Source organism: Erythrolamprus reginae, chromosome 11 (genome assembly GCF_031021105.1).
Source record: "Erythrolamprus reginae isolate rEryReg1 chromosome 11, rEryReg1.hap1, whole genome shotgun sequence".
NCBI lineage: Eukaryota > Metazoa > Chordata > Lepidosauria > Squamata > Dipsadidae > Erythrolamprus > Erythrolamprus reginae.
Window position 1 is genome coordinate 13,187,795 of NC_091960.1, and position 23,515 is coordinate 13,211,309.

Consider the following 23,515-nt stretch of genomic DNA (forward strand, 5'->3'; position numbering starts at 1 on the left):
CAATCTGACAAGCAAAGTCAACAGTGATCACTTAATGAACGTGTTACTAACTGAAGAACTGCGGTAATTCATTGAACGACAAGAAAAGTGATAAAATGGAGCAAAACTAACAACTGTCTTCCTTAGCAGTGGAAATTTTGGGCTCAATTGCAGTCGTAAATTGAGAACTACCTGTAGATTAATAAAACTAGAACAAGTAATTCACCTGGATAACATTTATAAAGCCCTTCATGGCACCGGACCAGATTATCTCCGGGACGCCTTCTGCTGCACGAATCCCAGCAACCAGTTAGGTCCCACAGAGTGGGCCTTCTCCGGGTCCCGTCAACTAAACAATGTCGCTTGGCGAGACCCAGGGGAAGAGCCTTCTCTGTGGTGGCCCCGGCCCTCTGGAACCAACTCCCCCCCAGAGATTAGAATTGCCCCCACCCTCCTTGCCTTTCGTAAGCTCCTTAAAACCCACCTTTGCCGCCAGGCATGGGGGAATAGAGATACTCTTTCCCCGTAGGCCTTTACAATTTTATGCATGGTATGTCTGTATGTATGTTTGGTTTTATAATAATGGGTTTTTAACTCTTTTTAGTTTTGGATTATTGGATTGGATTATTGGAGTCCGTGGAGAGGGGCGGCATACAAATCTAAATAATAAATAAATAAATAAATAAATATATGCTGTTTTATTATTGCTGTTAGCTGCCCCGAGTCTGCGGAGAGGGGCGGCATACAAATCCAATAAGTAAGTAAGTAAGTAAGTAAGTAAGTAAGTAAGTAAGTAAGTAAGTAAGTAAGTAAGTAAGTAAGTAAGTGTAAATGTGTCTTTTGCATTAGAATTTCTGATGTTTTGTTATCACCTCAGAAAAGCTCTCTGTTCTAATTTTTAGGATCCCAGTTTAGTTGTTGGCTTTGGATTAACAATGGAAGAAATGATTTTTGAAGTGGCTGACACACACTTGTTTTTCAATGACTTGGAGGTAGGCAAATTCTGACCTTACATATCTTGGAATGTCATAGTAAAATCTATTAACAAGCTATATCCCAAAGCCGCTTATCTCTGTTAGCCAGAACTGCAATAGGAAATGAAACCAAACTGCAGGTCTGAACTTCCAAATTAGTTAATTAAGGTTAACAGTAGGAGGCCTATTTTATTCCAATCTTAGTTCCCTTTTTTCATAGCATTATAATCAATAGACTAATATCCTCCTCTTATTAAAGATGAAAAAAGCATTAAACTCAAATCTGATTTATCTTGCTTCAGTTCCCTAAATTGCTTTAAAGTATAATTCTGAGGAGTGTCATGGCTTATTGTTTGATCATTGATCACGTTATCTTTAAATGAGCATAGAGATCAAATGGAAGTTTTCCGTCACTTGAAAGATTTATATTAATCCATAGAGACAAAGCTAGCTGGCTAGGAATTCTCATCTGTTAATTAGGGCATCTGATCAGGAAAAAGAGCATGGAATGCTATTGCTAGCTAGGCATGATTGGGCATCATACATTTCTTTGTATCCTTTCATTACAGGAATGTGACCAAGTACATGTAGAAGATGTTGCATCAGATGACAATGGCCAGGATTTAAGGTTTGGATCCCATGGATTAATATGGACAATATTGAAATTCATATACAATGCAGAATGCAACTGCGAGAGCAATCATGGGCTTTCCCAAATATGCTCATGTTACACCAACACTCTGCAGTCTGCATTGGTTGCCGATCAGTTTCCGGTCACAATTCAAAGTGTTGGTTATGACCTATAAAGCCCTTCATGGCACCGGACCAGATTATCTCAGGGACCGCCTTCTGCTGCACGAATCCCAGCGACCAGTTAGGTCTCACAGAGTGGATCTTCTCCGGGTCCCGTCAACTAAACAATGTTGCTTGGTGGGACCCAGGGGAAGAGCCTTCTCTGTGGCAGCCCCGGCCCTCTGGAACCAACTCCCCCCAGAGATTAGAATTGCTCCCACCCTCCTTGCCTTTCGTAAGCTTCTTAAAACCCACCTCTGCCGCCAGGCATGGGGGAACTGAGATACTCTTTCCCCCTAGGCCTTTACAATTTTATGCATGGTATGTCTGTATGTATGTTTGGTTTTACAATAAGGGTTTTTAATTGTTTTAATATTGGATTGTCATATGCTGTTTACTACTGTTGTTAGCCGCCCCGAGTCTACGGAGAGGGGCGGCATACAAATCTAATAAAATCAAAATCAAATAAAGACAAAATATAGCGATGTTGAATATTTGCAAATTGAGATACTGTTCTTTGGTATGACCTTTGGATTTTCTTATTCAAAAGGGAAGGCAAGATAGCAGAGTGACCATGACCATTCAGCAACATCTAATTCCTCGTTGTGAACAAGGATGTTTTAGAGCCACAAAATACTTGATTGGTAGATCAAGGCAATGCTTACAAACAAACAATCCAGCAAGATGCTAAAAATAGGAAGTGTTCAAGATAAGGACATCCCCTGAAAGTAGGGCAAGTGATTTAGAACAGGGGGCCAGATCTGGCCCGTGGGTTTATTAGATCTGGCCTGTACAGCCGGCCTGAAAAAAGCAAAGGACCAGCCCATGGTGCTTCTGCCAGTGAAAATGGACTTCTGTTTTATGGAGCTTGAGAGCCAGGTTTTTGCTGGCAGAGTGCTCGGGCCACCACAGGTGCCCCTGACATGAGTGACAGTGGGCAGGCCATGTCTACCCTGGTCATGTCCCTCCAGCCCCCCCAAGTCAAACATAACCCTGATGTGGCCTTCAACGAAATTGAGTTTGACACCCCTGATCTATTATCTTTGAACAATAATTACTGAAATTCAGTTTGTGAGATACACAAAACCCAAATCTTTTTCTATTCCAGCAACTACAACTTTGCCACCGATGGCTTCAGCAGTTCAGGAAGTAATGCCAATCATGGTTCAACAGGAGTCCAGGGAGGAGTGGATTGGATGAGGAAGCTAGCATTTCGCTACCGGAAACTACGCGAGGTCTATGATAAATACAAAAACAATGTTGTTGGTAAGTATCAACAGGTTTCTTACGCTCTTCCTATGGCAGGCAAGTCTCTTCTATTAAATTTTTTTATTTTTTGGAAAGAACCAGAATCCGCCAGCCAGCCAATAGTCACTTTATTATTGATTAGCCATTTTGCCATATCAAAATACAAAATATAAAACACAGAACATTAATAAGACAAATATAATAAAAGTCACATATTAAATAAAAAGAATAAAATAAGAATGCAAATTATATGTCAGTATATTACCCCAACTACTGTTTATCCCAGTCAGACTATCTATGTAGATTTCAGCTACATAGCTTCAAATAAGGCCATCTGACCAATTTTGGCAGGACTTCAATAACCTCTTAAAAGGTTATTAACATTGGTATAACTGCATTGATATGCAGCCAAGGGATATATCAGAACCTTGGTATAACATGCTTCTCCTTGAGGAAAGTGGTGGTCTAGAAACATAAAATATAAATAAATAAAATAAAAAACATCTTTCCCAGCATAGTTTTCTTCAGCTCTTTGATTGAGTACGCCACTAATAGACTCCCCATGGCCTTGCTGGCTATAGAATTCTGGGAATTGTAGTCCACACAACACAGACCTGTCCAGGAAATGCAGAATTCCATTTTTTGTGTGAAGTGCCTTCATAGGGTTTACTTTCACACAGTATGTTTTAACCACAGCAAAACTATCCGCTTTTTAAAAAATAAATGTTATTTTCTCCCAGTGGGGAAAAAATAGCCCTATTTGTATGTCATGAATTTGTGAAAGCTATTTCACAAAGAATTTTTTTAACAGAAAGGTAAGACCAACTAGAGAAATGGCGGAGGTTTTATATGCATCTGTTTTTGAATTTGACCTTGACTTTGACTTATTGCAAAAAGACAGTTTGGAAATAATGTTTGAAACATTGATGGTTTAATTGAGAATGTTAAAATTGTACTTTCTGCTCTTTTCATAAAGATATCTCTGAATTGGGGGGAAATATCCCAAATTATTGAATGCAGAAATTACAAATTTGGTCTCTGAGACTAATAACATTTCTGTTTCCTGATCAATTTCATTTGTTTCTCCTCCTCTGTAGCTCTCCTCAATCCTGAGAAAAAAGAAGCACTACAGCGATTAAGAGAAGATATAGAAGTGTTAACCGATTCTTGGTTGGGAACAGCATTAAAATCCCTCCTGCTCATCCAGTCCAGGTACAAAAATGAGATTCCCCATTTAGCAGAATAGTTCTGGTACAAAACGCCTGCTGCCACATTGATGGGTAATGACATGTCTCATAAACAACATAGTGTTAGAAGCGTCAACCTGAATCCTGATGATATCCACTGTTCATATCTCAGTGGAGAACCTTATAACTGGGCACCCAAACTTAAAGGTCACATCTGAGCAAGTTAAGCCAGGACTGTTTAGAATGTTGATATAACCATGGATGACCTTTGGGGTGATATGCTCTTGTCTGTTCTTTTTGGAACAATTCTGGAATAGCTATTTAGGGCTCTGTTCTAGTGAACCAGCTATGGGTTGTTCATAGTTTATTAAAAGAACAAACCAGAATTCCAGGTTAGCATATAACATTCTCTAAATTTTTTCAAACTTCTCGGATTTGCAAGGAGAAGCAATATATATACCTGCTCTTCATTCATGATTAAGAATTCTCAAATACTGACCTCCGGCCATGACTAATTGTGGCCATTGCTGCATGGAAGTTTTAAATTGAGTTTCCTTTTTTATTCTTTTCCCAATTCATTTGAACATCAGTTTGCAGATTTTTTTAAATTTGTCGTTTGTGTAAACAAATCTTTTATGACTGAAGGCACATCCCACATATATCTTCTTTTCCTCCCTCTTGTTTCCCTCTAGAAAAAACTGTGTGAATGTCCTGATAACAACCACTCAGCTAGTGCCAGCTCTGGCCAAAGTCCTGCTGTATGGACTTGGCGAAGTGTTCCCCATTGAGAATATTTATAGTGCTACAAAAATAGGTAGGTGAATTACAGTATATCCAATTCCTCTGGGTGGTGTTAGGAATTCCCATTGGATGCAAACTGAATATGGACAGAGAGACAGAGGAAAGGAGGGAGGGAAGTGTTCTGTCGAGCTCTCTGGTAGAATCCTCCCAAAAATTCACAGGTACAAATTTCAGACACACACACGTTTGAAAATTCAAAACAATGTTCTTTATAATGAAAATTCACTTAAACTAAGCCCTCTTTTGGTATAGCAAAGAGCACTCGTCTCCAAACAAACTGGTAATTTGTATAAGTCCCTTATCAGTTCTGTGATACTTAGCTTGCAGCTGTGAGGTAATTCACAGTCCTTCTTTCACAAAGTGAAACACACTTTGCTCTGGTTTAGTTTCAAAGCGGGAAAAATCAGCACACAAAAAGTCAAAGTCAGTAAAGCAGGCACGAAACACAACGATCAGATAATCCTCCTCAATGGCCAAACCCGCAGGCTGCTATTTATAGCAGCCTCACTAATTACCACAGCCCCACCCAACCACAGGTGGCCTCATTTTCTTTGATAATAATCTCTCAGTTGTTGTTGCCTATGCATCGCATGCATGGCTGTATCATTAACTCTTGTTCTGAATCCAAGGAGGAGCTAGATAATTGATCTCCTTCTGAGCTGTCTGCCACACTCTCCTCCTCCCTGTCACTCATGTCTTCTTGGTCAGAGGAACCTTCATCAGCAAATTCCACCGGGGGGGGGGGGGGCAAAACAGGCCTGCAGCATGTGGATGTCTCCCCCACATCCACAGTCCTTGGGGCAGGAGCTGGGCCAGAGCAAACCACAACAGAAAGGAAGGAAAGAGGGAGGGAGAGAGAGACTTTAATGTGTGAAATCATCAGGGCCAAGTATTTCTTTGTGTGACCCTTCCTGGCAGGTAAAGAGAGCTGTTTTGAACGAATTGTCTCTCGATTTGGAAAGAAGGTGACCTACGTGGTGATTGGAGATGGCCGTGATGAAGAATTGGCAGCCAAGCAGGTGACTGTGGGCTTCATTCCTTTTCTCCTCTGAGCACCCCGGTTGATCGTTGTCTGTTTCTGCCAGCTCTTTGACCGCAGCTTCTGCTTCAGAGCTGTGTAGTGCCTTGGCCACCCCTCACCCAGGCACATCCCTAGATCTGAAAATACCTTCAGGACTGATGGGCTGTTAAACTTTGCTCTCTTGGATAGTTCCAACTCTCGGAAAGTAAGCATTACATTTGCCCATATTAGTCAGCACCATTCAGATGACAGGCATATATTCTTGCTGCATGAAGACAGCTGAGTGTGCTGGCTGAAATGTTGGGCTTGATTGGGGAAACCCAAATTCAAGTCCCCATGGACCAAGCAGCTACTCATACTCGAGTCATACATAATTTATTTCACTGGGTTGCTATGCACTAAAAATCAGCAGGGAATCTTGAGTTTCCAGCGAGATATAGTGGTGATGATGATGACAATGGCGATAAATAATAATGGAAGACTAGGTAGCCTGGGATCTGGACGGTTTGTGTGCCCTTCCCCCTCCACCAAGAACTTTTTTCCTTAACATTGGAACTCCTCGTCAGTCTCAAAAAACTTAAGAAAGACACTCTGAGGATCTTCTAAGCTATCTCCTTTATTAAGATAAGATCACTTTTATTGTCTTTTTTTTTTCTGTCGGCACACTGGCACAGATTAAAAATGAAATTCTGTTGCCTGCTCTCAAAAGTGTACACATACACAGCACACATATAGATATCTCAGGGACCGCCTTCTGCTGCACGAATCCCAGCGACCAGTTAGGTCCCAAAGAGTGGGTCTTCTCCGGGTCCCGTCAACTAAACAATGTCGCTTGGCAGGACCCAGGGGAAGAGCCTTCTCTGTGGCGGCCCCGGCCCTCTGGAACCAACTCCCCCCAGAGATTAGAATTGCCCCCACCCTCCTTGCCTTTCGTAAGCTTCTTAAAAACCACCTCTGCCGCCAGGCATGGGGGAACTGAGATACTCTTTCCCCCTAGGCCTTTATAATTTTATGCATGGTATGTCTGTCTGTATGTATGTTTGGTTTTATAATAAGGGTTTTTAACTGTTTTAATATTGGATTGTTATATGCTGTTTTTACTACTGTTGTTAGCCGCCCCGAGTCTACGGAGAGGGGCAGCATACAAATCCAATAAATAAAATAATAAATAAATATGCTATATACCAGTGATAGCAAACCTATGGCATAGGTGGCATGGAGAGCCATATCTGCTGGCACACAAGCTGTTGCCCTAGCTCAGCTCCAGCGGGCATGTATGTACCAGCCACCTGATTTTTGGCTCATACAGAAGCTCTGGGAGGTGTTTTTGGCTTCTAGACAGCCTCTGGGAGGATGGGGGAGGGCGTTTTTACTCTTCGCCCGGCTCCAGGGAAGCCTTTGAAGCCTGGGGAGGGCGAAACACAAGCCTACTGAGCCCACCAGAAGTTGGGAAACAGGCCGTTTCCAGCCTCCAGAGGGCCTCCAGGGGGCAGGGGAAGCTGTTTTCGCCCTCCCCACACATTGAATGATGGGTGTGGGCACTTGAGCATGTGCAATAGCACGCATACACGCTCTTCCGGCATCCAAGGAAAAAAAGGTTTGCCATCACTGCTATATACATACATAAAACATGTAAATACATATAAATATTAATCACTGTCCATCTTGATTGCGGATAGAAGAGAATATTTGTAGTTCAGAATTGAACTCTATGATCCTTGATGCTCTGAATTTGGTGGTTTTCTTGCAGGGGATTCATTTCAAAACTAAGTAACATCATCATTGTCTTAATTATTATTCCCCACGTCTGGACAAATTAAAGCAGACTATTTGCACCATTAAATACTGAGATCTGCTAAGAAAGAGCCCCCTTAACTTTTCCTCCCCACACTAAACTTTGGAATGCATTCCCTCCATCCCAGGGAATCCAAAATTCACCACACTCCTCCAGCAACAGTTGCTATAAATTGTAGTGCAATTTCCCCAAAATTACAAACTCTCCCCTCCCCCCAAAAAAGAGGGAGGAAAAAGCCAGCCTGCAGAATTGCATACCACCCACTGTGCCCCGCTTTGTGTGGGAAAAGTCTTAATTATAATAATAATAATAATAATTTATTAGATTTAAATATGTTAAAGGGTTAAACAAGGTCCAGGAGAGAAGTGTTTTTAATAGGAAAGTGAACACAAGAACAAGGGGACACAATCTGAAGTTAGTTGGGGGAAAGATCAGAAGCAACATGATAAAATATTATTTTACTGAAAGAGTAGTAGATCCTTGGAACAAACTTCCAGCAGACGTGGTTGGTAAATCCACAGTAACTGAATTTAAACATGCCTGGGATAAACATATATCCATCCTAAGATAAAATACAGAAAATAGTATAAGGGCAGACTAGATGGACCATGAGGTCTTTTTCTGCCGTCAGTCTTCTATGTTTCTATTTGTATGCCGCCCCTCTCCGAAGACTCGGGGCGGCGCACAACAATAATAAAAACAATATTACAGTGGAACAAATCTAATATTAAAAGAGAAAAAGACATATAAAACCCTATCATTTAAAACCAAACCACACATACATACCAAACATAAGGTATAAAAGCCTGGGGAAGGTGTCTCAGTTCCCCCATGCCTGTCGATATAGGTGGGTCTTGAGCAGCTTACGAAAGACAAGGAGGGCGGGGGCAGTTCTAATCTCCGGGGAGAGTTGATTATACCATTTCCTTTGCACTTCCACCTTGTCCCTCCTGCCGGAGAGAGCCCCATTCCTCACCTTATGGTTTCTCTTCTTTTTCAGCACAACATGCCATTCTGGAGAATCACAAATCACGCAGATCTGACGTCCCTTCACCAGGCCCTCGAATTAGACTTTCTGTGAGGACCTGGGCACAAAGCATCTTGGCTCTGCTCCCAATGGTCACCTCGTGGCTTGAACAGGAACCAGTCTGGGGACTTTCTCTTTCATCCAGACCAAGAAATGCAGCCAATGGAAGTGTACAGCAGGAGGTTCTTCTCCCCACCGCTGCTTTCCCCGGAGAGCCAACGAAGCCTTGGCGGTGCAGCTCCGGTTCTCGAATGGTTCTCTGTGATGGGTGGGGTGGGGTTGGCAAAAAGGAAACTTTGGGAAACTTTCCAGGTGCAGAATCTCCAGCAGCAAAGGCCTTTCTCCCTGTGCAAGCCCTTCATGGTATTATTCTAAAGAAGAGAAAAGCAGTACAGTTTTGTAGAATACTTTTGCCCCCTGCAGACTTCTTTCAAATCGGAAAGGAGGCCAAATGGATTGTTTTTATTTTATTTTTTACAGAAAGGGGTCCAGACATATCTTCTTCTTGCAAAGCTCAGAAATAGCACTGTTTATATGTTAGGGTGGGGTTTGGGGAATAACAAATAAGGTGTGTTGGATGAAGGGGAACTTTCTAGTCTTTCCTAGTAAGGCAGGGACCGAAAATATCCAACCATTCCCCTTGAGGCACCATGGCTGTCCCGATTCCTTTTTTAGCAAATACACCCATTTGGCCAGCATATCGTATATTTTTTTAAAGTGAGGACAGGACTCTAGAATCTAATTGTCCCATGCCATCCCTCTTCAACAGAATTGGATAATAGGAAAGCTCATTTTCTTAGATCCAGGATGGCATCCTGCCAGTCCACAATAGGAGTCCCGATCAGATGCCCACTTCCCAGGCACCAAGGATAGTGTCCTTTTTGTTCTGATTACTTGCACTTCAATTTTTTTGAGGCAAGGTGCCAAGGAGAGGGTGAGGGTGGGCTACAGCCCTGCAAAATGGGGGTTTTTTCCAGCCCCCAGGGTAAAAAATATCTCTCCAGCCCCTTTGCAGAAGTTGACGGTAGAGATAGCAACCTGCTACTGTTTTAAGAGATGCCCCCTGTAGTCCTCCAGTTCCTTATTTCCACGACGATGGTACCTAATTTTCTTCAGTACCGTCATCTCGGCTGTAGCTGGATAGCAACTTTGCATCCTCTGCAAACCTCTGTCCTTCCCTACCCCTTTTGGTTGTCAACCTGGAAGCTGTTGAAATAGTAAACAGAAATGGAAGTCGCCCTTGTGCTACTAAATGGCAGACCAGAATAGTGGCTCCTTATTAGGGAGGCGGTGGGAGGGTTCCTTTTGATATAAGTGCATGGTAGACATTGATGGGGCAGATGGCTGGCTGCAATGTTCAGCTATTAGAAAAAAGGTTCCCGTTTCCTTGTTCAAGGTGGACGCCCAGCCTCCTTGTTGCCTGGTGTCTTTTACAAATCCTTTAAGGGAGGCCTAGCAGTGTTTTCTTGGATGTAGGTATATTCTCCCTCCCACATCCCCCCGCCCTCCCATCCAGATACAGAATAGAAAGAACCTCTATTCTGTCCAATCCAATCACTTACCTGCAGATTTTTATTTCTCAGCTAAAATCCATTTGCCTTGGGCCCTCGCTTGACTTTGGAAATAACTCTTGTGCCTTAACTTCTCCCTGGAGTCCTGGAAACGTCAACCGTTGTGTGGAAGAGAGTGTGTAAAAGCCTCTTCCGTGTTGAAAGTTAATCTTTTGATTCTATTTTTTTAAGCGATCTCAAGTCAGCATAGCCAGTGAATGTTGAGCCACCAGGAAACTGGCTCAGAAGTGTGTCCGTCCCCCTGTCCCCAGAAAGAAGCCCCTTGCCAGGTTTTGGAAACACCTTTGACCATGTGGGAAGCTTTTGGCATCAGGTTCTGATCTTTGTAACGCCTCCTCTCCAATATAAATGGGCTGATTTGTTTCCCTAAACCACTCAGGGCGATGGTACGTTTTCTGTATTAACTTTTACAAAAGCCGACTCAGCTCTTGCACCACTGACTTTGCTGCCTGCTTTTCTCTTGGGGCTTCATAGAATTTGGAAACCAGTGTGTTGCCACCTTCCTTCCCACTGTTTAGCTTTCAAGCATGCTTGTTTTTTCCCCTAATGCAAAGGTGGATGGATATGCACCATCTGAAGTAGGTGGGAGGCTGGCGTCTCCCACCAAGTGTGAGAAATAGGCTGCAACTGCAATTGCATACCGTAAGCAAAAGTAGACAACAGTTGCTGGTTCTTCCTCAGGATCCTGACAACATCCTTGTGTCAGCTGAGATTATACTACGGTAGTGATTGGAGGGCATTAAATGGCTATGTAGATTCCTTAAACATCATGTTCTGTGTACTGGCAACTGTCCTGTGAACTGGAAAAAAAATTAAAGTCTTTTATTTTCTATACAACCCTCTCAACTGTTCTTTCGTTTTCCCCTTTTCCTGGAAATTCTCAGAATTCCCCTTAAGTTCGTATAGCCGGAGGTTTGTGGTTTTTCTCAAGTAAGTGAATATCAGAAATTATTGCTGATCTCCTGAAAATCATCTAGCTGTATCACCTCCACCTGTCTTTTGCCCTACCCGACCCACACGGCTTATTCAAGGTGTTCTCTCTAAGACAGAAGAGAAATCTAAATCCCTTGCTTTTCTTAAGTGGTGTCAGTGGAATCTTGGGCTTTTACACTTGGCTTTGCTCTTATTTTTCCCAGCAAAAGATTACTGAGAGATACTGTAGTTAACATGTGTGAACTTAGTGAAATCAAGTGTACCCTGTGAAAAGATATTCTGCCTGCTTTTATTTACTTTTACTTTTTTTGCCTCCAAATATGTTGTTTGCATCGGTATCAAAAGCTAGATAGATGTGATTCTCTTTTTAGCTGAATATCACACAAGAATTCGATTCAGATTCTGAAGCAAGGCTCTAGATATTGCTTCCTTGTTCCAAACAAACGTGGCCAGCTTGACCACATTTGTTTTAAAATGACATTCAAGCTCTGGTACACTAGCAACGAGTGCCCTGTGGCCTTTGAAATATGGCTCATAGTAGTAGTTCCTGCCATGGTAGACAATTATACAGAATCTGGGAATTCAGTATTGGATCCCCCATGCTTCTAGACTAAGCTTCACTCGGGACATATCTAACATACCTAAATCATGAAATCTCATATGATTGACGTATAGGAACAAGTAAGAATAAGCTTGTTTTTCACATGTTTTGGTGTCCTCATGAATTGGTCCACAAAGAAATGACTAGCTTTTGAACATCATTAAATTATATCAGGAGCCTCAACAATTACCTGTAGCCGTTTACTTTGGATTTGCACTTTAACTGACAGGTTTTGATAGTGAGAGGACACACTGAGCAGAGTAAGGCAGATCTCAGATATCTTATGGTAGGGGACATGCTAGTAAACCCATTAAATGATCCTTTTGGAAAGCCACCTGTGAAACTGGCTTTTTTCACTGGAGCAAAATTTACCAGTTCTATGAAAATGGTCATAGTATCCTCTTATTTGCTAACATTGCAAATAAGAGGATTTGCCAACCCTTCAAACCAACAAAGACAAAAAGGACTTGCACCTCATTTTGAAATTGTAAGTTTCCCTAGCTAATTTCTCTTTAAAATATAATGGCACTCTGGTCACAACAAATATAATGGACATAACAATGGACAACATTATTGTTTTCTGAATAGGATGTAACCCTTATTCAAATCCCTTGAAGGTGCTGTGAAAATAGCACAGATGAACAGTACTTTATTCAGTCTAAACATTTCAGAAGTGGCAATAAATTAACAGTTGCACTGAATTTGGCATTACTATATATAAAAAAAATAATAAACTGGGAGGCAGTTTAGTGAAAGGAGGGAGAGAGGTTAAGACTAGTGTATCCACTTTCTGAAGTGAAAAGCAGGAAAGGATTTGAATGTTTAGAAACACCTAAGCATGTATACTAAACCCTTTCCTGGAGGTTTGCTATTCTCTCCACTTTAACTTGCAATCTTCTGTATTGGAGGCTTGAATAAATTGAATATGACCATCTCTGCCGTACATGTTTGCTAATTCCAGGCAATCTGTACCATTGTGAACACCTGTAACATTGTAAACATTGTAAATAAGTAACACTGACTTTTTTAAATTAGCCACATAAGGCATAGGAAGAGACCCAAATCCAGAAAGAAGTGTTAGGCATGTTTCCCTTTAAGATTCCAAGTTGGAAATTGGAATAAGGACTGTCCTCTCAAAACTCTTGAAATATAAACTTATTTGGGTACAGGTAGCCACAATCAAGTAGAACAGAGAAGGGCCGAAGCTACACTAGGTGATTCAGATGTTGTATTAAAGCAGAGTCTAAAGTCTTCCAGGTATTTTGGAATTCTATTTCCATCAGTCCCTCTATCAAATCATAATTACAATGAGATCGAAAAAGTCTCAAAACCTCAAACTATAGCACTACACTAAATTCTAAACTCTGTTCATCTTCAAAGTCAGTTTATAGCTTATGCTTTAAAGTTCATGTGTTTTTCCAGATAAACTATGACGTCTATAGAAACCTTGCATCATACTTCAGATAATATGACAAAAATTAATTAAAAGTAGAAGTGACAGTGGAACCCTTCCTATGGTCACATCAAAGAAAAGGATAAGCATGTGACCAAGGGCCATTTCAACTAATTTTTTCTCCACTAACATCAGAACACAGGCAGGTGGGCAATCAAGTACAGTGAAGTGAAGGCCTGAATTTCAGATCAAAGGTATAAAGTTTGAAAAGTGCAGCAGAACTGAGAAACATTGCAATCCACAATAAGGTGCAAGTCACAGAATCCAGAATTAGAGACATCAAAAACAATAATGATGTCCCTATGAACATCTGAATTTGTTAACTACATTCCCTAGCATTCTTCAACTTGGGCCCTATTTGGCCATATCTGCTGATGCTGCTTCATATCTTCCACCCCCTGTGAAAGATTCTCTTCAAGAGGACAGCTGCATAATCTCATCCTTAACTAACATTTCCTTCCTAGCTTATTTGGTTTACCTTATGTGGCTAATCCTGGAAGAAACAGAGACATGGATTCAGCAGGCAAACTGGTACAAATGTTTTCTGAACCTAATTCTACCATGGTTTTCTCTTGGCTGACCTAAACAACATGGCTCATAGATACATATCACTGACAGTCCCATTCTGTTGGTACCGAGTCTCCTCTGCCAAAGAACCAGCAAAGAAGTTCTGAGCGAGTCCATATGTCCGATGGTTGATGACGGGGGTTTCTATAACCATTTGCCGGAACACAACAGCATTTTCATCCCCACGCTCAGTTATGTCTACTTCATCGTTAACCGTAGTGAGTGCAGTTTTCATAGTGGGATGAAAACACTTGTAGTAGACACATTTCAAGAAAATGCCAAGGGCATAACAGACCAAGGCAGCCAGAAGTGCAGGGCACACTTGGGAATCCCAGCTCGAGGGAATCCTGTACCACCACCAAGAGACAAACAGGATGCTGCTATCCAGAATGAGGAAACCGTGGTAAATAGCTGAGCGGTGGCACGTTTTCCCTTCAGCCACATTGAACCAGCAGAAATAGAGGATAACGGCTACCGTAGCTCGATAAAACCACTCAAAGGTGGTGTGTTCCATCAGGTCTGTCCCTTGCAGAGAGACCCAGAGAAGCATGACCAACCAGATGACGAGGAAGTGGAGGAAAATGAAGCTTGAGAAGACTACTGCAAAGAGCGCCAACGAGAAAATGCGAGGACACATCAACAGGAAGGTCCACAGGAAGTAGAAGACCGAAGACAGGAAGGGCAACTTGTGTTTGTCCTGCAGGAAGCTGCGCAGGGTCTGGTGGTAATCCAAGAGGGCCCAGGTGATGCACACAAAAGATGTGCAAATCCCAAGTACTGCAAGGAAAACAAAGGAGAAGGCAATGGAAACACAGATCAGGTTGAAGAAGAACCCCTCACATTGCAAACGTCAAAAAGGGGCAGCAAAATCTAGCCCTTGTAACTCAGGAATCGTTCAGTTATTTAAATTATTGTAAGTGTTAGTACAGGGTACATGGCTGTTAGGGATTGCCATTGTAAACTGCATATTGTAAAATGTACCAAACTTGTACTTAAAGGGTTAATGTGCACACAAAGAATTAACATGTACTTGAAGAGTTAATATTCAAGGTTATTGCGTCACTTCCTCATTGAAGCTATAAAAGCTCATTATTTTGCTCTATCACTTCCTTTACTTTACTTTTGCCTGAGACGGGGGAGTTGTGCTTGTATTAGCTTCGTGCTTGTATAAAATTTGTGCTTTTATCTACAGTGGTACCTCATGATACGAACCCCTCGTCTTACGAACAACCCGAGATACGAACCCGGGGTTCAGAAATTTTTTGCCACTTCTTACGAACTTTTTCCTTCTTACGAACCCGCCGCCGCCGAGAAGCCCCGCCGCCCAGCTGTCACTTTTTGAAACAGCCGGGGGGGCTTCTCAGCGTCCTCCTGAACCCAAACGCCAAACCCGGAAGTTCAGGTTTGGCGTTCGGGTTCAGGAGGACACTGAGAAGCCCCCCTGCTGTTTTAAAAGGCGACAGCCAGGTGGCGGGGCTTCTCAGCGGCCTCCCGAACCCGAACTTTTGCCGAACCTCCGGGTTCAGCGTTCGGGAGGCTGCCGAGAAGCCCCACCGCCCGGCTGTCACCTTTTAAAACAGCCGGGGGGCTTCTCGGCGGCCTCCCGAACGCCGAACCTGGAAGTTCAGGTTTGGCGTTTGGGAGGCCGCCGAGAAGCCCCCCGGCTGTTTCAAAAGGTGACAGCCGGGCGGCGGCGTTTTTTTTTCCGTTGCACAGATTAATTGATTTTACATTGTTTCCTATGGGAAACAATGTTTCGTCTTACGAACTTTTTGTCTTACGAACCTCCCCCGGTAACCAATAAGGTTCGTAAGACGAGGTATTACTGTATATTGTATTTTAGCTTCATGCTTTTATCTATATTGTATTTTAGCTTCGTGCTTATTATCTATATTGAGTTTTGCTTTGTGCTAATCTTGTAATTGCTCAGTGCGTATTATTTTGTATTTGCTTTGTGCTTATTCTGGATTCTTTATATTTTGTTTATATGTAAATAATACTTATTTAACTAAGTCTGTGTCTTGGCTTTATCACACATCCACGCTCTGTTAAAATTCTCTGCTTGGTGTTGTCGAAGGTGTCATAGCCTAGCTAACTGAGACAAGCCAACATTAATTTCTAGTGAATTTACTATTTCTTCGCACTGTTATGCAATCCTCCACACCAGGGGTGTCAAACTCATGTCATGACATCATCGCGTGACGTATTATGACTTTCCCCCCCTCTGCAGTACTAGGCATGGCCAGTACATGATGCATCCAGCCCATGGGCCACTAGTTTGCAGCCCTGCTCTGCATACTGACAGTAAAATCAAAGAGGAAAGTAGTCCTTGACTCAGTATTAATTGCTTGATGACAGTTTGAAGATTAAATCTTAAATTAATATTTAAGATCGCCCTTGAATTGTTACTTTGTGTGTGGATGGGTGGATTTTGATTTCATTCTGAACATCCTTTTCCAATTCACTGAACAAATTAACAAGGTTTAACCTGATGTCACTTTCCCACATTGTTTTTGTATCCCTATAAAGCCTGAATTCCCAAGAGGCTGAAGATTTGCTGACATCCATTGCTGGATTTTATTTATTTGATTTGATTTGATTTGATTTATTGGATTTGTATGCCGCCCCTCTCCGGAGACTCGGGGCGGCTAACAACAATAATAGAACAGTATACACAATAATTCAATAGTAAAAACAATTAAAAACCCATTAAAGTAAAAACCAAACATACATTCAGACATACCATGCATAAAATTGTAAAGGCCTAGGGGGAAAGAGTATCTCAGTTCCCCCATGCCTGACGGCAGAGGTGGGTTTTAAGTAGCTTACGAAAGGCAAGGAGGGTGGGGGCAATTCTAATCTCGGGGGAGTTGGTTCCAGAGGGCTGGGGCCGCCACAGAGAAGGCTCTTCCCCTGGGTCCCACCAAGCGGCATTGTTTAATTGACGGGACCCGGAGAAGACCCACTCTGTGGGACCTAACTGGTCGCTGGGATTCGTGCAGCCCTTCTCACTTACCCGACTGAATGGCTGACAGATAAAATGGATGCTGCAAACAGCAGGAATCTATGCCAACAGCAGCTCACATCCCCCCAAAACCGGCCCCTTCCAACTGGCACTCACCTTGAAATATCTCCGCTTGGTTAGTGTGTAGGATGATGTAGATCACCAGAACGAGCTGAGGCGCACTTTCCAGAAAAGTCTCGAAGAGGCGCAACAGACTGACATCATGTGATAGGAAAATGGCAAAGGCCTGATGAATTTCTGTTGCATCTTCCATCTTGCACGCCTTGAAACCTACCTTCAGGACACAGAAACATCTGTGCCAGGCAACACAGAAGGCAAGATTTAAAATTATGAAAGCATACTGTGGGAACATGTCTCAAATGGCAGCCCTGGGAGACTTAGTTAGTCCTTGACTTACAACCATTTGTTGAGTGACTGAAATTACAATGGCACTGAAAAAAAGTGACATGACCAATCCTCACATTTATGACTAGAATAGAATAGAGTAGAGTAGAATTCTTTATTGGCCAAGTGTGATTGGACACACAAGGAATTTGTCTTGGTGTACATAAAAGAAAAAAGATACATTTGTCAAGAATCATGTGGCACAACACTTATTGATTGCCATAGGGGTCAAATAACCAATGAAGAAACAATATTAATAAAAATCTTAAGATACAAGCAACAAGTTACAGTCATACAGTCCTAAGTGGGAGGAAATCTAGAACTGAACACACTCAAAACTGTAGAAATGGTGGTAGATTTTAGGAGAAACCCTTCCATCCTTCCACTTCTCACGATGCTAGACAACACAGTATTAACAGTAGAGACCTTCAAATTTCTAGGTTCTATCATAGATCTAATTGCATCATCTCCATGTCATGTGATAAAATTTCAAATTTCAGGCACTTGGCAACTAGCATGTATTTACAACGTTTGCAATATCCCAGGGTTACAAGATCACATTTTCCACCAGTGTGCAACAACTAAAGTTATAGGGAAAGCCCGATTCACTTAACAACTGCAACTATGTGCTTAACAATCATGGCCAAAGAAAGTTGAAAAATCATGTGGAACTCATGTACGGTAACTACCACCCGGCTTAGCCACAGAAAGTCTGATACCCAACTGTGGTTTTAAGTCCAGGACTATCTATCTTGCAATAGGGCCACCACAGTAAGACAGGCGGTCAAAAACATCCGCAACCAATGCTTTCTCTATGATGTTGAAGGAATATATGAAAACCTTTTACTAGAAGATCCTAAACGATCCCTAAAAGCAATGCCTCCTAACAGTTTTGGCCACCACGATGTAAAAAAGATGCTGAGACTCTAGAAAGAGTGCAGAGAAGAGCAACAAAGATTATTAGGGGACTGGAAGCTAAAACATAGAACGGTTGCTGGAATTGGGTATGCCTGGTTTGATGAAAAGAAGGTCTGGGGTGACATGATAGCAGTGTTCCAATATCTTAGGGGCTGCCACAAAGAAGAGGGAGTCAAAGTATTCTATAAAGCACCTGAATGCAGGACAAGAAGTAATGGGCGGAAAGTAATCAAGGAGAGAAGCAATTTAGAACTAAGGAAAAAACTCCAAACAGCTAGAACAATGAATCAATGGAACAACTTGCCTCCAGAAGTTGTGAATGCTCCAACAATGAAAATGTTTAAGAAGAGATTGGATAACCATTTGTCTGAAGTAACGTAGGATTGGACTAGAAGATCACCAAGATCCCTTCCAAATTAATTAACAGACTTCATATTTATTTATTGGTTGATTGGATTTATATGCCACCCTCTCCAAAGACTCTCCTTTTCTCATTCCACTCCATTCTCATTCTTCTCATTCCAGGAAACATACAAGAGAAGTGTAATTAACCGGATAATTAAATTCACACATAAATGCAGCTTCAAGGGCTTCTAGCCTTATTGTTCGTGCAGCCAACACTAGCTTAACCCACCAGGTCTAATTCCTGTTTGGGCTACTTTGGCCACATTCTTGGCCAACCCATGCTTATCATTGCAACTCCTGACTCAAGCAACCCACGTCCATCATTCTCAAAACCCAGCCAACCAAGTTAGTTGAGAGTCTGGTGCTGTGATGTGGACTGTGGCATGTTGGATAAAGTTCAGTAGCAGTTCAGTCGAGTTGGCAGGGTGTGGTGGAAACTCCTTCTCTGTTTAAATACCTTGTGTAAAGCGCCCAAGGGGAAGAGTATGCTGTGTGCAATTTATTTGTTTGTTTTATTTATTTATTTGTCGATAGGATAGTAGCAGTTTGTATAAACCAGTGGTTCCCAGCCTTTCTAATTCTGCAACCCCTTAATACAGTTCCTCATGTTGCAGTGACCCCCAACCATAAATCTAGTGCCAATTCTTCCAACAGAGCTGATTGGCAGGAAGGTCAGAGGGACACCCCTACTGTAAACGCCTGATTGGCCAGACTGTAAAAATATATTCCCAGGCGCCAGAATAGAAGCTTTAGTTCCTAACACTATGGGAAATTTGTCAGGTGCCGACAGCATGTGAGCGCACACTATCATACACACGAATGCCCAAACCCATAATTCAATGCCTGGGGAGGGCGAAAACGGCCTCTCCTGACCCCTGGGTGCTCTCTGGAGGTTGAAAATGGCCCATTTCCTAACTTCCAGTGGGCCCAGTAGGCTTCCCTGGAGCCTGAGAAGGACAAGAGAGCCTCCAGGTGAGCTAAAAATCAGCTGACCACCATGCACATGTTTGTTGGAGTTAAGCTAGGGCAGTGATGGCAAACCTTTTTTTCCTTGGGTGCCGAAAGAGCATGAGTGTGTGCTAATGTGCATGCATGAGTGCCCACATCCACAGTTCAATGCCTGAGAAGAGCAAAAACATCTTCCCCCACTCCACACAGAGGCTGTTTCCCAATTCCCTGGAGCCGGGGGAGGGTAAAAATGCCCTCCCCACCCCCCAAAGGCTCTCTGGAAGTCAAAAACGCCCTCCCAGAGCTTCTGTGTGAGCCAAAAATCAACTGGATGGCACACACATGCATGTTGGAGCTGAGCCAGGGCAACGGCTCGTGCGCCAGCAGATATGGCTCCACGTGCCACCTGTGGTACCTGTGCAATAGGTTCACCATCACTGAGTTAGGGCAACAGCTTGCATGACAGCAGATATGGCTCTGCATGCCACCTGTGGCACTCCTGCCATAGATTCACCATCACTGGTCTTAGGCGACTCCTGTGAAATGGTCATCCAACCCCCAAAGGGGTGCCAACCCCCAGGATGAGAACCATTGGCATAAACATATCATAAGTAAAAACTGTCTGAGTCAATAAACTGAAGCATTGCCCTGCTGCCTCTTACCTGTACAGGTAGCCAAGCTGCAGGACATGGAGCAGCTTCGACGTCCGGGAAGACGGCTGGGAGAGGCCTTCCTTGTCCGAGTCACTCCGGAACCAAGCCCAACTAAAGAACTGGGTCGTCAGGGAGGAGAGCAGCAGCAGTCCCAGGATCAGCCCTCCCCATTGGAAGTGGCCGGCTCGGAGGTAGTTGGCAGCCACCCAGACGTCGGCCCCCAAGTCCACCAGGAAGGCCAGGGTGCCCACCAGGGCAAAGACCAAGTCCAGGAAGCGGAAAGGGGGCGGCTGGGGAAGGCTGCAGCCAGGACTGCAGCCGGTCCCGGCCATGGTCCCGGTTGGACGGCAGGGAAGGAGGGCCAGAGGTGGAGGCCCGCTCCGGGAGGAACGCCCGCTTTGGGCTCCTCCGCGGGAGCTGCTGCGCCTTGTTTGCAGAACTTCGCCTCAGCTGCCGCGGGCTGCTCGGGAGGAGGTGAAACTCCACTTGTAGCTCCGCCGTCCGCTAAAAGAAACCCTAAGTAGGAAACTTGGCCGGGATTCCCCTCACACGCACTCCCTCAGATCCCTCCCTTCCTCCGGGCGTCTTGCGAACGCCCCTTCCCCGCCCCGCGACGGACCCCTGCCGGCCCTCCTCACAGGAGCCGCTCTGCTCGACCCTCGCTTCGCTGCCTCGGCCTCTCAGTTCTGGAGGGAGTGAGGGAAACGAGGCTTCTCCCTCCTCGACGGCGGCCGAGGCGGCTTTTCGGAGTGGGACTCCCCGGGCGGTCCATGGCCTCTCCTCCCCCACCGTCGCTTCTCCCGCCTCCGGGCCTGCTTTTCCCTCTGAGGAGAGGCGGCGGGCGGGACCCAGTGAGGAGAAAACGCCGCCCGTAACCCGGCCGGCTCGGAAGCGAGCTTCCCTTCTCGGCTTGTGAGGAAAACAGGCCCTCCTCCTCCTCCGTCTATTTACCCCCAGACCGGTTGCTGGGGACCGTCTTGAATTGGTGGAAACTGGGTCATAAATTAGTTTGGTTAACCAATAAGATATCAATAAGCTTAACATGGTTTGTTCCCTTGCGCATCGGCTGAAGTTTGCCTATCTGTGGTTTTGTTTTTTAAATTATTAATCATGCTAATCTCAGTTGGAATCTTTGCAGTGGTGGGCTAAATTGGGCTCACCATCACCGCTCTTAAGTGCTTGCGGGCCCAACGCGATTTTGCTTCTGCACCTGTGGAGGTAACAATCATGCACGGAGCTGCAGGTGCGCCTGGGTTTCAGCGAGGGTTTTTTTTGCTTCTGCGCATTCCAAAATATGGGGCACACTTGCAGCTCTGTGCACGATTTTGCTACCTCCACAGGTGCAGAAGCAAAATCGCGTTGGGCCCGCAAGCACTTACCAGCCACCGCAGCAAGCACAATTTTGTGTTCCGGCTGCTAGACCACCATCTTTGTATGATAGTGGTGTCAATAATTAGGCAACCAGAATAACATAGTGGGAAGGGACCTTATTCTGCCCCAAATAATTATGCAACAAGTTGTCTTGGGTGACATCTGTGGAAAAAAAATCAGGTGTTCAGGCATGAAAATGTGCTGCACAGACACTATACTTTTCCACACACACCGAAAAAAAATTAGAGGGAACATTGGGATTCCACACCACCTTTCACACATTGGCTGCAAATCCCCAGGATTGCCTTGTTGGCACCACACACCGAACTTGGCAGAGGGTTTTTCTTTTGGTTTTGCATTTTCCCCCTTTGCATTGAGTCAATTTTTATTTTTTTTTGCATATGAGGGTGTGTTGCAAAAGGACGGAATAATATCTTTGATTCAGGCTTCAGGCCTTGTGATTCAACCTTGTGGCATATCTGGCGCCTTTTTTGCAAGAAGTGACTCACACACCTAAAGCCCACGCTTTCCTCTTCGATCTGCGCAAAGAAGTCTGTGCCAAGTATTAATGAGGGATGACTATGGGGAGTCTCAGTCATCCAGATTATGGTTTTCCCATAGGTGCTTTTTCAGATGTTGAAGAAGCATCTTGGGAGAGAAGTGAGAGGTCTTCAAAGAAAAACCAGAAAGTCCAGTTGCCTCTTGAAAAAAGCACCTTTGGGACATGTTGTTGTTGTTGTTATTATTACTACTACTACTACTACTATTATTATTTTAAATAGTTTTATTGAAATATACCCTGCTCAAAAAAATAAAGGAAACACTTAAACAACAGAATATAACTCCAAGTAAATCAAACTTGTGTGAAATCCACTTAGGAAGCAACACTGATTGACAATCAATTTCACATGATGTTGTGCAAATGGAATAGTTGTGCAAATGAAATATTCAATGCAAATATTTCATTCAGATCTAGGATGTGTTATTTGAATGTTCCCTTTATTTTTTTGAGCAGTACAGTATATATTTTAAAAATACATTGTACTGCTTGCTGTACAAAATTTTAAAAGTTGAGCTTTTTTGGTGCCTGGGGAAGCATTTTTTTTTCATTTCAAAAGCAAAAACAAATGCTACGTAGAACTTTATTCCTTCAAGTATAAGTATCCTTTAAATTCCTCTATTCCATGTAGAATATTAACACAAATGGTTTAGGGTAAACAATAATTGTGTTAATATTCTACATGGAATAGAGGAACTTAGAGTTATATTATATCAATGAACCACATATTTGTGTATGTGTTGCCAAGATGTAAAAAAGAGGTTGAGATTTTAGAAAGAGTTCAAAGAACAACCAAGATAATTAGGGGTCTGGAAGCTAAATGATATATAGAATGGTTGCTGGAATTGGGTCTGTCTAGTTTGATGAAGAAAGACTAGGGGTAACATAGCAGTGTTCCAATATCTCAGGAGCTGCCACAAAGATGAGCGAGTCAAGCTATTTTCCAAAAGCTCCTGAAGGGAGGATAAGATGCAATGGGTGGAAACTAATCAAGGAAAGAAGCAACTTAGAACTAAGGAGAAATTTTCTGACAGAACAATTAATCCATGGAATAGCTTGGCTCCAGATGTGAATGATCCAACACTGGAAGTTTTAAAGAAGAAATTGGACAACCATTTGTCTTAAGTGTTGTAAGGTATCCTGCCTAAGCAGCGGGCTGGACTAGAAGACCTCCAAGGTCCCTTCCAACTTTTTTATTTCTACTCTCTGTACAAGGCTCACCTTTCTATTGAGGTGAAATTCTGTGTCATAAAACATTGCAAGTCTTCCTTTATTGTTTTTATGACAGGATAAAATCGGAAAT

At 43.2% G+C, this 23,515-nt stretch overlaps 2 protein-coding genes across 3 annotated transcripts in view; one reads left to right on the forward strand and one right to left on the reverse strand.

The window, feature by feature from the left end:
- Positions 1–11,229, forward strand: part of EYA3 (EYA transcriptional coactivator and phosphatase 3) — a 34,318-nt gene extending 23,089 nt beyond the window's left edge. For both annotated transcript variants that reach the window (XM_070764882.1, XM_070764883.1), the window contains 7 exons: positions 882–971; positions 1,523–1,581; positions 2,854–3,011; positions 4,091–4,205; positions 4,873–4,994; positions 5,900–6,000; positions 8,798–11,229. In XM_070764882.1, the coding sequence (XP_070620983.1) occupies positions 882–971; positions 1,523–1,581; positions 2,854–3,011; positions 4,091–4,205; positions 4,873–4,994; positions 5,900–6,000; positions 8,798–8,878 (726 nt within the window). In that variant the 3' untranslated portion in view covers positions 8,879–11,229. The remainder of the gene's footprint in view (positions 1–881; positions 972–1,522; positions 1,582–2,853; positions 3,012–4,090; positions 4,206–4,872; positions 4,995–5,899; positions 6,001–8,797) is intronic.
- Positions 11,230–12,115: 886 nt separating this feature from the next.
- On the reverse strand, positions 12,116–21,237 carry XKR8 (XK related 8). Its single transcript, XM_070764884.1, has 3 exons — positions 20,292–21,237; positions 17,071–17,267; positions 12,116–14,726 (listed from the first exon to the last, which is right to left on the reverse strand). The coding sequence occupies exons 1-3, from the start codon at positions 20,612–20,614 to the stop codon at positions 13,978–13,980; spliced, it is 1,269 nt and encodes a 422-aa protein (XP_070620985.1). The 5' UTR covers positions 20,615–21,237; the 3' UTR covers positions 12,116–13,977.
- Positions 21,238–23,515: the final 2,278 nt, after the last annotated feature.